This window comes from Clarias gariepinus, chromosome 6 (assembly GCF_024256425.1).
Source record: "Clarias gariepinus isolate MV-2021 ecotype Netherlands chromosome 6, CGAR_prim_01v2, whole genome shotgun sequence".
NCBI lineage: Eukaryota > Metazoa > Chordata > Actinopteri > Siluriformes > Clariidae > Clarias > Clarias gariepinus.
The window spans coordinates 33,210,186-33,227,532 of NC_071105.1; the positions used below are offsets into that span (position 1 = coordinate 33,210,186).

Below are 17,347 nucleotides of genomic sequence, written 5' to 3' on the forward strand. Positions count from 1 at the left end.
CTATACCCCCTACTCTCTAATATTATTGAACATATGTATACAAGTATCCTATACCTGTATATTAATTTTTATTTTTATGTAGTTAGACTTATGTATTACATTATTTATACGTAAAACCCAGGTCTAAATCGGTAATGAAAATTATTTATTAATTAATTATTGCTCCATAAATATTACGTCAAAAAAATTTGTGGCAGTATCTCTGATGTTGCGCAAGTCAGAAAAGTCTGTGTTAGTGCCCTGATTTTGCTGATTTCTGAGCCAAATTGTTACATAATCAGAAACGGGAGCTACTTATAGAATAAAAGCTACTATAGCAGAATAAAAGTGAGCACCCTTACATTCAGCTAAAAACATTTTGGACACTTGGACTGTACAAACTCAAAGCAGAACCCTTTAAAGATGCAGCAAGGCAAGCTCAGGGCTTCAGATTAATATTTAGTAGCCCAATAAGTGACCAGTTGAGCTCCACTTAGGTTTAAACTGGAACCATCGGTACCAATAACTCAATTAAGTGTGCCCTGCTAGCATTAACTGATAATGATGACTGAATACTAAAGTAAATTTACGAAATTGTTTGGTCAGAAAAGGAGTTCAGGAAAAAGTCTAAGATTTTTAATTTGGCCATTTAGTTTTCCTTGACTAAGATTAGCTATCTTTGGCTAGATATCCAGCTAAGCTAAATTAAATTTAACACTATTCAGAAAATACTACCAAATTCAGTGTTAAATTTGGCTCTTCTGTTGTTTTGCTATACATTTTAAAAACTGCTTGTTGGCGCTTACATCAGAGTATGGTCCATGTGGAAATAACATGAGAATACAAGAGCTCAGTAACTGAAGAGCGTGTAAATGGTGAAAGGTGATGTTAAGCGATCTGGTGAACTGTCTTATGTTCATGACAGCGGTCCATTTAAAACTAGTGACAAAATAAAAACATTGCACATCTTGGCGATCATTTTAGTCACCATTTTGGTCCCTGCGAGCTGATATCGGATGACTGTCCTATTGACATGTTTTTATATCGAATTTGCTGGTCTATTGCAGTTATTAAAGGATCTGCAGGCACATCTGGCCAGCCACGCATAAAATTATATCCTAATGTTAATGCACTTATGTTTTCCTTCAATTGTGTATGTGTTTGTTTAGTGCACACATGCACAATATTAATACCTATTGCATTAATTATATATGCAAGTCTTTGTGAGTAACTGTGTGGGTTTTGTCGTATCGTGTGGCAATGACTGTGAATGTGTATTTTAGGGTCAGACTCCATTTGATGTGGCGGATGAAAGTGTGGAGGCCTTGCTGGAGGAACTAGCACAGAGACAAGCTAATGTAAGACAATCCACACACACACACACACACACACACACACACACACACACACACACACACACACAAATCCATTATCTACACACAGAACATTTCTATACAACTTAAAATTGTGTATATTTGAATTTATTTTAAATATTTTAACACAAAAAAGATTAAATAGATCAGATCAATTACAATCAGGATTATATTACAGTATATTGCATTACATTACATGACATATCATATTGTAAATATTACCCTAATTGGCTGGCCAGTTGAACATGCCTTCAATCTCATTATGCAAAAATGATGCCAACTTACATTTAACTTTTTCATACATACACAAAGTGATCAGGATTAAAACTTTGATTTAAATTTTTTGGCTTAAAAGAGTTGATTAGCCTTAACCATTGGGTAATTGTAAGTCAGCACTTCTTAACAAAAACAAAAGTACAACTTTATGTCTTCAGAACAGACGTTTTGTGTCTGGTTAATTCTGGTTAAGAAAAAAAAGAATAGAGGCTGGTGAGAAAACAACCAGTTAGGCTGGAGATCCATAACGCAACTTCAGACAGGATATTGTATTGGATTCAAAATTGTACTGTCTCCATCGTAGTCTGCACTAGTCAGCACATGTTGTGGTCAATTGATGTGGCAAAGGAAGTCTATAAGCGTATGTGGGATACAAACTTAAATCAGCAAGCATCAATAGCCAATAAGCACAGAGGAGGTGGAATCATGGGCAGGATAATCCATGTCTAATTCGTTCATTAGGTTTTGTGATTTAAAAAAATGCAGAAAAAACACTTGTATTTTCAGACACAAGTGACTTGACCCTGAACTTGTTTGTTCATGTTGTTCTTAAATACATAAATAAACAAAAGCCTCAAAAATGAACCTTATCTGTAAAGTTGTCTTATTTTTAATGTTTGGTTTTATCAAAAAAAAAATAATGAATGAAGCACAGATTTAGGATCTTCACCCAAATTTATTTATTCTGCTTCTGTTTTTCTCAGCACAGATGGTGACGCATATTAAAAGTGCTGCTGCCTGTTTTGCATCCTTCTTTGTTTATTTTTTTTGGTCTTCTTCTTCATGAAAGTTTACTCTTGCTCTCACGAGAGTTGTTGTAAAAGTTCAGTCGGCCTCAGTTGGGTTGAGATGTCATGTAGTCTATGATCTCTCATCTGGTGCAGTCATTAAGTGTATGATGCACAGTTTTCACATCATATAAAGAAAAAAAATCTGCAGAAGCTGGTCGATTAGAGAATACTCCCAGACTTTTCAGAATCTTACAGGATTGTGAAAGTCATGTAGTATATCCCCAGGCGTAGATTTAAATGACTTCAGGAACTTTACAGACTTGTCACAAGATTAAACATGACTCATTTAGATGCCTAAATGTATGTGGACACTCGTATGTTATAATTCAGGCTTTCCATTATATTTTGGAACACAACTATGGAGAATTTTGTCCTTTTAGCCACAGGAGTATTAGTAAGGTCAGGCATGGATGTTGGAACGAGAAGGGCTGGGTTGCAGTATCCATGCTAGTTAATGCTAAATATAGTCACTGGCGTTGAGGTTAAGTTAGTGTCGAGTTCTCCCGCTTTGACCTTGGCAATTCACGTATCTATGGAGTTTATGTAGGGGGATTGTAATTAGTTCCATTAAATTAGAAAAATCCTAATGTTACAATATTCTGGACAATTGTGTGCGTCCACGCTTGCGGCAACCGTTTGGAAAAGAACAATAGATTTGATGGTGGCCATATAGCATATAAACAGTTGTGATATTATAATAAAATTGTATTTTTTTTGTTGTTAGAATATTTTTACATTTAAATAAACGTGTGCTGGAAGTGCACCCTGTTAGCATTATTTTACCAATTATTTATTTAAGTATTTGACATTATTTCGTCAAGTGGTTTGTGTATTTTACTTGACAGTGGCGAACCGAGCAGGAAATTAAGGAGAAACAGAATGCACAAGCATCTGCAAACGGCAACGCTGTCAAAATACGCAGGTTGGAAACCAAACAACAACATGTTAAATCAGCTATTTATTTGTATTCTTTGAATTAAAGTATGTTCTTTATATTTATTGTAATATAATCTTTTCCTTCGTCATTATCTCTATCAGAAGCTCGGTGTGTAGGATGAGCAGCCGAGAAAAGATGAGCGTGCAGGATCAGTCAAAGGAGCGAGGAGTCTCTGGAGGCCTGGAGCTAAATGAGGACAAAGAGAGCAGTCCCGGTAAAAAGCTAAATTTCCATCCCAGACACAATTGTTACAAGCATTAGCCTCAATTAAATCGGGTCATGAACGTATTGAATGTCATCAGGGACTTTCGAAAGAGGATAACTAAATGTTATATATCGGTTCCCAATGGTACGTTTTCATGGTGTATCTAGTCATACTATGGTTTGTTCAAGTCACAAATTTAAAAACATTATTTAGCAGCGAGGTGTTATCATGTAGGTCATGCTCAAAGCATCTGAGACTAATGATGAGACTGGGATAAAGAATGTGAATCAAAAGTAATTCTGGAGACAAGAGGTGACACCAGCGACCTGTCACCTAACAGTGTGAAGGCAGGATGAGAATGTGGAACATTCAGCGTGAAGCTACAGTAGCACTCTGAAGAAAAGATTTGTGTTGGTTTATTCCCCCTTTCATTCTTTCTTTCTTCCTGTTTCCCGGGTGTAGAGACTTCCACGCTGTCAAGTCCAGATACTGAAAGCGTCACTACCTCCACGGTCAGCCCTGCTGACAAGGTAAGGTGTTGCATTCACACTACCAGCTCTGTGTTACATCATATAGAAGTACATTTGCTGTTTTTTTTATGTTGTTTTTATTAGGGTGTTTGTTTTTTTTTGGTATACATGAAATTACTGTCACCACAATTCGTCTGAAATACGTGTGTATATATATATATATATATATATTTTTTTTTTTTTTTTTTCTTTTTACCAGACCCCTGAAGAGAAGGAAGCAGAAGAAAGAGAGCAGGAGCGAGAAAGCCGTACCGCTCGTGTTCCTCCTACTCTGCAAAGAGTTGACTCAGCCCCAGAGAGCCCTGGTGGTCCCTCTACTGACTGCAAGAAGTAAGAGCACCGCCTACACACCAGCTGCTCGACAGTACTGGGCTTTTATGCACATCGACCAGACTTTCAGCTACCACACCATGCTCTGTTCATAATCATTTACATCTGATTTAGTCGCTATCCTTTATCATGAAATGCGTTCGGATTGCTGTCATTTTACATTGCCTTTTATAGAAAGTGATAATACATAGTGATGACGTATATCCCCTTATCCACCACCAGGTACCAGGCTCCAGTTCGAGATGAGGAATCAGAATCTCAGAGGAAAGCTCGTTCCAGACTCATGCGCCAGTCACGACGCTCCACTCAGGTATTATTCTAGTGAAGTAGTTAGGGCACTTTTTTATCTGTGTCCTCCATTCTGTCTGTTGTTTTTCTTTTTTCTAGTTCATGAGAGTGTGAGCGTGACATTTGAAAACTAATCGTTGGAACATGTACAGTATATAAATGTAAATGTTAATCAATTTAGATTCACTACATCTTTTAGGACCGCAAGCATCCAATTGTATATTTTAAAAATACAAGGGTGGATTAGAGATTATCCGCACTCCGGAAATTTATGCTGGCCTCACTCTCGTCAGCGCTTTCCATTCAAGGCTACTGTTTCCCCAGTCACTGTTGTGCAGGTGTGAACATGTTCCATCAGTTCATTTGTTGCGGTGCAAGCAAAAATGGGTGCCCCACTTGTGATTTGCAAAACAGCATAGCAGTGTGCATACCATTACCGTGGTCTAAGGGTGTACCTGGTGCTCACAGAGAACTATAAACAGAAATGTTTGGATATCTGCAAACAAAATACTCTACTCTAAGGAAGGTAAAAGTTTCTTAAAGAGAATCATTACTGGTGATGAGACATAGATTCATCACTACAAACCAGAGAGTAAACAACCTGGAACTGGAACATCCTCAATCGTCGACCATAAAAAAGTTAAGAAGTCCACCATCAGCTGGAAAATTGATGATTACAGTTTTCAGAGATTCTCAAGGGTCAGTATTGGAACATTATCAGGAAAAATGTTCAACAATCAACAGTGCTCATTACAGTGAGATGGTTCCTGTCCTCCCTATATTCCTGATATTGCTCCATCGAAATTTCACCCGTTTGTTTCCCTGAAAGCATCCGTACAAGGACGAAGATTTACTTGTGATTCTGTTGGCGTCACAATATTATAAATATCCTAAGTCAATATTATTATTATTATTATTTTTTAAAATATTTTTTTACAGTTCTAAACAAACTTGTCAAAGAGTAAATAGTTTAGAGTGCTTCACCTGTAGGGTTATATGGGAACTGCAACATTTTGCCACCTCAAATGCAAACCGATATAATAATTTTATGTCTGTTATACAGAATATATTTCTATTTGTGTAAAATAGAAACTGTGTTCCATTTATGCTTTTTATTGGCAGGGAGTGACCTTGACTGACCTTAAAGAGGCGGAGCGGACCGTTAACAAGATGGTTGAAACTCAACCCAGTGTTCAGACTGTCAGTCCTGTTGTCACGATAACGCCAGCAGAGAGAGGTGAGTGATTCTATTAACAAGCGCAGTAGTCTTCATAACTCACATTACTGCACAAGTATCTGCTCTCAAAATTTAACAGAGTGGTAACCTTCTCAGACAAAAAATGATCAAATCTACTTTTGGTAGCATTAAGTATTAAGGTTGTAAATCTGGTGATAAATGTACTGTAACTTGCACAGCAACAATGCATGTCTTTACTTGGAGTTGTGATGTACTCCTAGCAAACATGAATAGCAATGAGAGAAGAGAATGTTTCAACGTGCTGATGCACAGAAGCAGAAGTCATTCAATTCCAGCTGAGCATTCTCACGCCTATGCAGACACCTAAAGCCCTGCACGCCATGGCTTCCCATTTTAGTACCATAGCTGCTCTTGCAACCAGCAGTTGGCAACTTGCTAAATGTTTTTTGTTTTGTTTTCTTTTTTTTTTTTCCCTTTTTCCCCTTTCCTTAGGCGCGGCTAATCTTCTGTCAATATTATCTCAGCCCTTCTAGTCAAATAGCCCAGGCATAGATTAAGAAATCTCTTAGAGAAACCTCCCTGTGGTCTTCTGTCCACATCTAAACTCTTGTCGTTCAGGCATGCCTCATATACTCCTGTGCACTTAATTTCTGAATGCAGCTCTTTTAACCTCCTCAGACCAACTCTAATCTTGTGTACCTTGTAAATGAATTCTATTTAATTGTAAGAGAGAGGAAGCAAGGATGCAGACTCAAACAGGAACCCATCCTCATTTGGGTGATATCAGATAGTGTTGTCATAAATAAATTTCTTCCATAACTCTGAGCTATAAGGTCAAATGAGCCATTGTATAACAGGAAATGTATTTCACTTAACATGAAGTCTACTTTATTGAGGTTTATGGAGACTTGGGTACAATAAAGTTTAATCATAGGATTTGCAGTCATAATAGTCTTTTTCATGGTTTCTAAGTCGAACTATTCTCAGATTGACTGTATTAAGCCAATTAAATGAAATATCCTGCAAATTGTTAAGAATACCTTTAATTCCTGATTGCTCATCTGCAGATACAGAGCCTGTGAAGATCTCAAGCCAAGAAGCAGACTCCAAACTGGCTGTGAGAGATCGCCGTAGAGCAAGGAAAGAAAGAAGATCCACTGGCATCGCCACACTTGCAGGAGACGTGAGTAAAAAAAAAAACAAAAAAAACATATACGCACCAGTCACTCTTGCGCACTGCATTCTGCAGAGATTTGACGGTGCATGGAAATGAGGTTTGTGGTCAGAGGAAGACTCAAGTGACCCCATTACTACTGAATGATCTACATTTGTAGATAAACTCATTCATTCATTGCAGCTAGAAAAACAGCTCTGGTTCATTTCAAAAGAAGTACAGTACTGTTACGATTTTCGTCAAGCTAAAATCCAGGGAGCAGCTGAAATAATTTTATACACATGAATAAATTGATTATAAAAATGCCAATTTATTGATTTAAAAAAAAAGGCATACTCTGATACTTTTATGTTGCATATATCGTATAAATGCAGTACAGTTATCCTGATTTAGCTTGTTTTTTAAGGTTATTTAATGCATGTAAGGTGTATGGGCATTAAGTACAGAATGAAATGCATCAAGGCACACTGATGTCGACCATAACATCCTGGTAGACCACAGCACTGTTGTTCAGTGGAAAAAAAAAAAGTCCAGCTTTATTTTATGTTGTGCAACATTCTCTGTCTTAAAGAAGCCATGATTGGTCAGTGTTGGTGCTTTGTAACAATAAGAACTAGCTTTAAGTCATATAATATGTTTTTAATCTGCTTATTACACTCACACTTATTATAAACTGGAACTGATTCTTGCTTATGAGTTACTCTGGGTGAACTCCAGTGGAATAAATATAAAAACATATATGTAGTGTAAATGACCAATGCATTAGTATTTTTTTTGGTTTGTTTGTTTGTTTTTCCCAGACTGAGGACTTGGATGCGAGTGAGCCTACACGAGCAGACGGCCCTACAAGGTTTGGGTCTTTTCCCATTTTCCCAAGTTTTTTTTTTAACAGTTGTTTGTGTGCTTTGTACTAAACTGTTGTGTTGCGTTGTTGTAGTAACACCCATGCAGGAGATGCAAAATCGTCATTATCACTGGACTTTAGAAGGGTACAGTTTAATAAGCTTTTTTTAAAGTCCATTTGAAACATTTTCTAAGATTAAACATGTTATGACTTGCTTTTTCTATTTCTGTCTGCACAGCTGTATGTAGATGTGTTAAAGGAGAACGGCGCTCTGAGAGAGAAGCTCCAGGAGACACAGCTACAGCTCAGCGAGTGCAAAGTGGACCTTGAGAGACTCAGACAGGTCTGTATTTGTGTGTGTGTGTGTGTGTCCTTCCATGCAGTATGATAATACACTGGCAGCAAATAAACTATTCTGCCACATGTTATTCACGGCAGAACACTTATTTATTCACAAAATATAACTGTAGACTCATATTCTGCAAGACAAAACCAGAAAAACTCTTACAATTTCTGTCTAAAGTACACGTAAAAAACCAAATGTAAAACCTTGTTCTTCTGACCAAGACCATGCTATTATGTTATCTATAATTATTATATCCTTTTAACTTTCTCACTACTCTCTTAATCACTTACATTTTCACAACATAATAAACCAGCCTAATATTTGATGTGAATCTTGCCATGAAATAGCCTGAGAAGCTGATATGGCAATAAATACAAACAAACAAACTGTAGACTCCTTGTCTTAGCCGGTTTTAATTTTCCGCTAATATCTTGGGGGAAATAAATCAATAAAGTTTTGTAAAAAAATAAAATTGGCTAATTTACGAAGTTCAAGTCAAACCGGAACCGTGATGAAATCTCTCATGAATGAAGGCAGTGACCTCAAGTATTACAGAAGACTTTAAGCACAGTACGATGATCAGATGCCTAGCTGCTGTAAAACATTTCAATGCTGCAAACACGTTAAAGAACGCTGTATGACCTATGTTTGATGATCCGGACGAGGTGGCTTGAAGCACACTGCAGCTGTTTAGCCGTAAATATTCAACAGGTTTAATGCCTGATCCTTGAAAATCAACATAACTTGCCACCAGATTGTGTGAACTGTGGGAACTGTACATTATATTATATCCAATATAGGACATCTGATTGTTACTTGTCTACATACTGTAGATATAAACGAGCGGAGACATTTTTAATGCACCTCATTTAAGCCAGCTTAAGCAATTAAGAATCTTACTGTAACAAACTAATACTTTTTGTGAGTGATTACTGCCCCCTAGTGTCCTGTAGTGTATGTGCAAGTAGAATAAACCATCACATTATAATGAATATAGTTTCCTATAAATATAGTTTGAGGGGCTGTGTCAAGATAGATAAAATATAGTTTCCCATATATTTTTTTCAAACCACAACCTAACAGATCCACTTAAATAAATAATGATTTATAGCCAAAGTTGAAACAGAACACAACAATATATTGTACTTGTACCATTGCTATAACTTGTGTTATATATATGTGTGTGTACGTGTGTGTTTTCTGCACTTAGAATCAAGAAAATGGTTGTGACCGCCCTGCTCTTCTGGAACTTGAGAGATTTGTAAGTCTGTTGTTGTTGTTGTTGTTTTTTTTTGTTCCCCCCCATCTCTACAGCTTCAATATAATGAATGTTTCTTTTATCACACTTTAGCTGTTACTTCCTTTTCATGGTTGCTTCCTCTCGCACTGTTGATTTGTGATGTGTTGAGTAAAGCAATGTATGTATACTTTTGCATTTGCCTTATTGTGATGTACCAGTTTTGTAGTATATTTACAGTAGTGGTTAAGGTGGTAGTAGTAGTAGTAGTAGTAGTAAGATAAAGGGTTACAATTACCATTATCCTGCCTGTAACATTAATGGTTTGAGTAAAGGTTTTGCGTAAAGGATTTTAAAACAGTAAATGATTTTAAAACAGTGTTTATTAAATACTTTAAGGTAGTTTGTAATGCTTCAAAACCTGTAAAAAAATCTAGATACGTGATACAAATTGAACAATAAACGTTACTGCATTTAAATCATAATGAATAAAAATTTGGAATGCCCAAACATCAAGTTTAATTGAAAGATATGGTAGGATAAGATGATAAGGTTGCGAGAAATGTCCTGTCCTCACCTAAGCCTAATGATTCTCCAGTTCTTCATTCAGAAGGCTTACTAGAAGCTGGACATGAAAAGAAAAGGTTTTTCCTTTATTTGTAAATCAGTTCAAAAACTGTACCATGTCTACAGATAGTCCCCGACTTACGAACATTCAAGTTCAAGATACGAACGGACCGCAGTCCTACAAACATTTGTAGACGCGAACAAATCATGAAAGTAGCTCAAGTATATTGTACAAAAAATAGACGCTGCTGTGCACCAGATACCAATATTTACAATTATAAACCATATTTTTAGTGTGTAAGTTAATGTATAACATGTCCAAATTCCAGTATATTGTATGTGTGTGTGAGGGGGATGTGCGGGAGAAATGAGTCGGCCTCACCAGTTTCAATGAATCAGTCATGATGATAGATGTCTGTCCTGTAAAGCTGTCTTGATGGTGAATAATCTTAATTTCCAAAACTCAACAAAACAGAGTTCACAGTCCAATACAGTGGAAAACAGCTCTGAGACAAAATGTCATCCAGGTTTCTCCTCACCTTTTAAAGGTGCAGAGACATGTGTGAGATTAATTTCTTTAGGTGCTGTTACAGTTTTGGCCAGATGATGGCAGTGTGGGAAAAGCGGACAGAGATTTTATTTTTTTTATACATATACAGTGGAACCTCGGATTACGAGTAACACGGTTTTCGAGTGTTCTGCAAGACGAGCAAAGGTTTTTAATAAAATGTAACTTAAAAAACGAGCATTTTCTTGGTTTACGAGCACCGAGTATCATGTTTCACGCATGCGCTTCTTGTTTTGACGCCGAGCGTCACGTGATCACAACTAAGCCAACGGTTTTTCTCTCTCTTGCGCTGCGGAATCGTCTCCCCCACTGGGTCTTAGTGCTCGTCTCTTATTGGTATAATCAACATCTGTGCACGCGTGTACTGTTTACTATAACACTGTGACTACGCGTGGGTAAAACATATTTTATTTTGTGTTCGGAAGCGCGTGTGTACTGTTTCTTATAACACACGTGTGTGCGCGCGAGTAAGGCAAAAGAAATTCTCAATACAGAGGTTAAAAATCTATTTTCTTCGCGGTGTGTGTGTGTGCGCGCAAGCGTAATTAGACACTGTGCCAGCTGTGTGTGTGCACGCACAGAAATGAAGGCAAGAGACACACACTCTGCTCACGCAAGAAACTCTGTCGCAAATGTTTTCAGAGGTGAGGTGCGGGGTCATTTGTTTGTTTGTTTTACTTTACAGCAGTGATTCTTTAGCAGTTAGTTTGCGCTGACACGAGTGTCATTAGCGATGTTTATAGCTTCTTTTTTTTTTTTTTTTTTTTTAGATAAAACAGTGTATTGGGAGAGAGACGTTGATTTATGACCGCTGTTTAAGGAAGTGTAGTCCAGTGTGGGAGATGCATTTTGGGTAATGCAGTCCGGTGTGTGTGAACGCGAATGTGAGATTTAAGTTAGGATATTGAGCCTGAGTTTTGTTCTTCAGTAGTTTTTTTAGTTGGATTTAAGTTCTGGATCCACCCGAAAGTTTGTACTATAACCTGACAATGCAAAAAATAAAAGAACGGGGGCATCGAGTAGTTTGTCAATCTCATTATTACACGAGCATGGATTAACGAGCTGTTACGCTGCCGCGAGCAACATTAAAATAAAGCGGAGAAGCTTTAATAATTTAGAACAGAACAACAGTCTTTCCGTTAATGTGTGAGTGTGTTTAAACGAAAGAAGGAAGTTTTAATGTGTAAGATGAGAAGGGGGCGACACTAGGGGCTGAAAGCAAGAGTCTCCACTTACTCTAGCCTCACACACACACACACACACACACAAACACAGAGCTCCTGCATGAACAAAGGGATCTTATTTAACGCTATTTTTTGAAAGGTAACATGCAGGTTAATTTGTTTTATTTTTACTTAATATTTTGTATTAATTATTTTTATGTATATATTTTTTTGGGCTGTAGAACGAGACACTCAATATCAGATTTTCACATTCGAATAGTTTAAACCCGCCATGAGTTATTACTTTTTCTTCCCTAATGTGTCACAGCTTGGTTTGGTTTTCCCAGTTAATTTGCGTTGTATTTAAGCCCAGAGTTTCGTCGTGACGTAGAGGCTGTTATGGTCAGTTTCTTTGTGGCTTGCTCTAATTCATTTCGCCCTTTGTGAAAGTTCTTGGCTACAAGCCTTTTGCCTAATTCTGTTGTTTGCACATCAACTGGACTCTTAACTGCTTCGGCTTGATTGCCTTTGTTTATGGCTTGAATACGAATCAATGAGTGTAACCGCCTTCACGCTTGCTACCAAACATTACTTTATACAACACTAGTGTAAGTACTCGGACGTGGAAAAGAGGAGGAAATGGACTTTGGGCCGTACACACACTCACTAACGTGTTGACCATCACTTCATTTTTCAGAATCGCAGCAACCAAGTTCCTCGTGGACTCGCTCATTCCTCCTAAAGATGGCGCTGTGTTTCGATGATCTCATGTTTCAATCAATATATTCAGACTTTTAATTCAATATATTCAGAATCCATTCAATATATATAGAGTTTTATTTAATATATATATAGTTTTCATTCGATTCTCTCATATATATATATATATATATATATATATATATATATATATATATATATATATATAGATAGATAGATAGATAGATAGATAGATAGATAGATAGATAGATAATATAAAAAATATGAAGTGTCAGCTATATTATATAAGTAGTGACTATAGAGACACTAACACTTTTGAACGTTTGTGTTTTCTGTTTCTACATTATGTGCCTTCCTTCTCAAACTACTATCAGGACAGTAACACCTCCTGACCAATCCAAATCAACACTGTGCAAAGAAAAGACAACACTGTAATTAATGTTAATTGTGTTGTTTCCTTTTTCTATGTTTATCTCTCTCAGGAGAAGAAAGCACTCGAGAGAAAAGCAGCTGAGCTTGAAGATGAGCTCAAGGTGATTACGCATGTTAATTTAAGTACTGATCATATCCGAGTAGCTTTTTTATTAAAATCGATGAACTAAATCTTTTTTTTTTTTTTTTTTTTTTTTTTACTTACTCTTACTCCCACCACCTTCTCCCCACAGGTTCTCGTGGACCTGCGTGCCGATAACCAGAGGCTGAAGGACGAGAACGCCGCTCTCATCCGAGTCATCAGCAAGCTCTCCAGATGAGCCTCACCCCTTTTACCACAATTCACTAAAACCACAAGGTGGCAGCACTGCCCGTATCTTTACCCAGAATAAACTGGAAGAATGCTCTTCTCTTTCTGCGCAGCCATAACGCACCGCAGCTGTGTGTGTATGTGTGTGTATGTGTGTGTGGCCTTTACCCCTCGGGTGGCTAAACTACTGTTCTCCAAATTAACCTGCACACAAGAGCGAACAGACCTAGCCGCAGCACAACCCTCAGTTAAACAGCACACCAACATCAGGAAAGTCCTTAGACCGTAGATCACGCCGGGTCTGATTTCGCTCATTCCAGGTTTCAAGAACGGTAACGCGTTACTTGAACTAAATGTCATAAGACTTATCAAGTTATAAGCACAGCCACAGTTAGGATGTATATCAGTTATCTGTAATAATTATTTTTGTTTTTTGCAAGTGCAGCTCATTAACCTGTGTAGGGGGGTGGGGGGGTGGATTTGGGGTTCAGGTGGCTGTAGATTGAGGGAGAGAGTGTTTATAGCTGCTAATAGGAACTTTCTTGTTTTTTTTGTGAACATTCCACAACATAGATGTAACTGTAAATGAATAAAAAGCATGAAGTCACCTTAAGGAGTGGTAGTGTTAGCAATTTAGTGTGCTTTAAGTGAAAGAAAAACAGTTGATGATGTGCTGTTATTGGCAGCAAACTATTATTGAGAAATTTCCCGTAATCACACAACATATGATATATCTGTCATAACATAAAAACACATTTTCTCATCCATTGCACTATACATGACTGTAATATTAGCTCACAACACTGTATGTCCTTATGCCTTTATGACATGTTTATGTCAGGATCATGATCTGAGGTTCAAGTAACGTGTTACCTGAAGTCCATACTTGAAGTACAGCAGGATGGAGAAGAAATGCAGGGTGCTTTTATTCCATATATTTAATTAGATCTTTATTTTTTTTCTTCTTGTGCACTGTCTCATTGTTATTAGATTTTTTTTTCTTTCTTTTTACCTTAAGCCAATGCAAGGTTGCCAGTTTGTATAACTCTTCGCTTTAGCCATGTATATCCGTATCCACTGTAGCTTGTAGTTTATATTCTAACTGTGTGGGACACCAGAGGGTATGAGCCATTCCATCATCAGCGTTTAGGACACAACCAAAAAAAAAAAAAAAGCATGTCCTGATTTTGCCAAGTGACTGTCAACGTTTCTGATTTTATCACCTGCTTGCTAACTTGATCATATGACAGAATTTCTTTTCCAGTTTTCAGCTTTGGTCATTTAATAACACGGCCATTTAATAGATTTACCACTCAGTTTTGCTAGTCTGCGTGATATCAAAGGTGTAGTTTATGTTTGTTAATATTGCTTTCAATTTGATGGCTTCATTGTTTTAAGGTTGTGTTTGCATTTACATCAGCTCTGCCTCCAAGTTTAACCCCGCTGCCCTGAATCTTTCCATTAAAATTATAAAAGGAGTAGAGTGTTAGCTTAGGTTGAAATGGCTTAGCCAATGCTATTGTGCCAGTTTTCTTTACAGGCAGCAGAGGGCTTAAAAAAATAACTGTACTTAAGGTTTGGCCCACCCTTGCATTTCTTCATATTTAATTTAATCTACACAATTTAAGAAACAGGCACAAATGTTTTACTGTGACAGGCTGCAAAGTGTCTAAAGATACAATTTAAAAATTGCTTGTTTATACAACCAGTTGGTCTGTTTCAACCATTCAGCATTACCAGTAAACAAATTACCGGCCTGATTATCTGCTCCTGTTTCTCACTAATTTATGCCTTAAATTGATTTGTTTTGTATTTTTTGCCAATGATTCATAGTAGTCTATGCAGATTAAGAAACAAAAAGTATTCATTTTAAACTGCTTAGGTACTGGACCAAAAATGAGAGGCAAAATAGCTTAGGCAAAGTTCAGCAATCCTAGGGCCCTAAACAGCTCAGCTTCTATATCAAATATTCAATCACAAGCATTAGTATATGTTTTTTGTAACGCCGCTAATCTGTCATATTGATACATAAAACTTTTTTATATAATATAAATACATAATACTTTTGCGTTAAAGAAAAATTATGTAACTGGACCTTTGTGGATTTTAAATTAATACCTCTTTCGTGCTAGAATATAGAGTTGGAAAAACTTTACAGTTGCTGCCTGCTGTTTATGAGAGAAACAATATACGCCATTAGATTAAGCTGAACAGTTCACAAATTGTGCTGTACGTTTTGCGCAATTTAAGACTTGAGTTATGTCAAGCAGAGGAAAAGAAGTAGTGATGTCACGTCAAGTATACTAATCATTTTTAACTTGCACTCCAACCTCTTTTAACCATTGACGCCTGCAACTCGGCAAAATCAGGACAGCGCTTGCATTGTTAGACACCACAGAGACGCAAACGTGCCAAAACCTGAAGCTCCTCTCCTGCATGGCTACAGGTGCTAGGCTGTTGAGGAATGGGGCTCTCTCTCTCTCGCTCTCTCTCTCTTTCGCTCTCGCACTGTCTCTTTCTCTCTCTCTCAGGACAAGCTTAGATCAACACTGTACTCAAGCACACTGCTACTGTATGTCGGACCAAACAGTCATTGATAATGTTGCTGTTTCTCAGCGAACAAGTATTTATGAGTGTAAGTGATGACGCCTGTGTCCTGTGCCAATGGTGGTGTAGGGATTTTTTTTTCTTTTCCTTTTTTTTTTCTTCATTCATTTTCCAAGAGGAGGAAGAGGAGGATAAATGTTTATACTGTGAGTCCTGCTCTCAGAGGAACAGGCGCTTTATAAGGTCAATGCTTTTTTGACAGTTTACCACCATGTTGTTGTTTTTATTATTATTATTATTATTATTATTATTATTATTAATTGCTCCTGTTTTATTAATATTATTTTAAAGCCAATGCATGCCAAGATTGTATTTCGACAAAACATGTGCCTTTCTACATATCTATTTTAATATTTCGATGTTGCTCAGTTGAAAAGCTCCGGGCTTGTTGGCTCGACGTTGCTCCAGTAGACTTCCTTAAAGATTCTGCTGTCGTGAAATAAAGCCGGCTTTTGGTGAAACAGCCAATAAAATTCAGTCGAAACAGATGAGTACCTTTGTTTCTTTTGCTGCTTTTCTTTTTTGTGTTGTCTGTCCGTGTGTCCTCAGAGTTTAAAATAAATTTTATACATTTTACTGTACTTGTATTCACCAACCAGCCATAACATTAACACATCGGTCACATGCCAGTAAACTGGTGACAAAGTCACAGGGCACCCAAGGCTTATCCATGGGTACCCATGCCTGTGGGGACCAAAGTCCAGCCTGTCCGGTCCAATTCCATCCCACAAAAAAAGACAATGCAGCACATCCTGTGAAAAAAAAGTCAATGCTAGCCATTATAGAAAGACACCAGAACATCACCACAACCCACGGCACCTGGCAAGCAAAGAGCACAAGACCGACAACCTCGCCGCTAAACTCCCCAGGTCCCAATCCAACTGAGCACACATGGAATGCATGGAAGCCCCACCCAGCAACCCACATCACCCAATGGATCCACTAATAAGGAGCACAGACTCCCGTATTTCACCTGCAGGTACAATCAGTATCTCGATTTAATAATTCCTTTAGCTTCAAAAATGACATAGAAAATGTTCTGTTTTTAATGCAATGTTTGTACTGTTAATAAAGCATCATCTCCTGCCAGTTACCTTCAGTTTGTTTGGGCTTGCAGAATAGAATCGCAGCTGAGAAACAGAAACCTACATGGAAATAGAAACCTACGTAGGAACAGAAAGTTCAGTGTGCACTGTCTCAAAGAGTTCCACTTGAAGGTTTAGTTTCATTATTGATTTTATTTAAACATGGCAAATCCCTATAGAAACACAGTAATAAATATGACCACAAATAGAGATCAGTAATTTTCCAGGTACCTTTTGCTAACAGTGCCCTCTGTTCTTTTTAACTGGAATTTTACTTAATTGAAATGCCTTTTAAAATCCTGATTACTTTTAAAAGTGCACAGTACCATGTTAATGCAGTCCACTGAATTTCACCTCAATTAGTCTTAGATTGTGGGAATACACAAT

General features: G+C 37.4%; 1 protein-coding gene across 1 annotated transcript in view; it reads left to right on the forward strand.

Moving 5' to 3' along the window:
- Positions 1-16,363, forward strand: part of ppp1r12c (protein phosphatase 1, regulatory subunit 12C) — a 29,853-nt gene extending 13,490 nt beyond the window's left edge. Inside the window, exons 7-20 of the mRNA XM_053498249.1 lie at positions 1,263-1,337; positions 3,265-3,341; positions 3,458-3,570; positions 4,024-4,091; positions 4,291-4,421; positions 4,644-4,731; positions 5,832-5,946; positions 6,975-7,090; positions 7,882-7,931; positions 8,019-8,070; positions 8,164-8,268; positions 9,482-9,532; positions 13,009-13,059; positions 13,192-16,363. Coding sequence (XP_053354224.1) covers positions 1,263-1,337; positions 3,265-3,341; positions 3,458-3,570; positions 4,024-4,091; positions 4,291-4,421; positions 4,644-4,731; positions 5,832-5,946; positions 6,975-7,090; positions 7,882-7,931; positions 8,019-8,070; positions 8,164-8,268; positions 9,482-9,532; positions 13,009-13,059; positions 13,192-13,278 — 1,179 coding nt within the window. The 3' untranslated portion in view covers positions 13,279-16,363. The remainder of the gene's footprint in view (positions 1-1,262; positions 1,338-3,264; positions 3,342-3,457; positions 3,571-4,023; positions 4,092-4,290; positions 4,422-4,643; positions 4,732-5,831; positions 5,947-6,974; positions 7,091-7,881; positions 7,932-8,018; positions 8,071-8,163; positions 8,269-9,481; positions 9,533-13,008; positions 13,060-13,191) is intronic.
- The last annotated feature ends 984 nt before the right edge of the window (positions 16,364-17,347 follow it).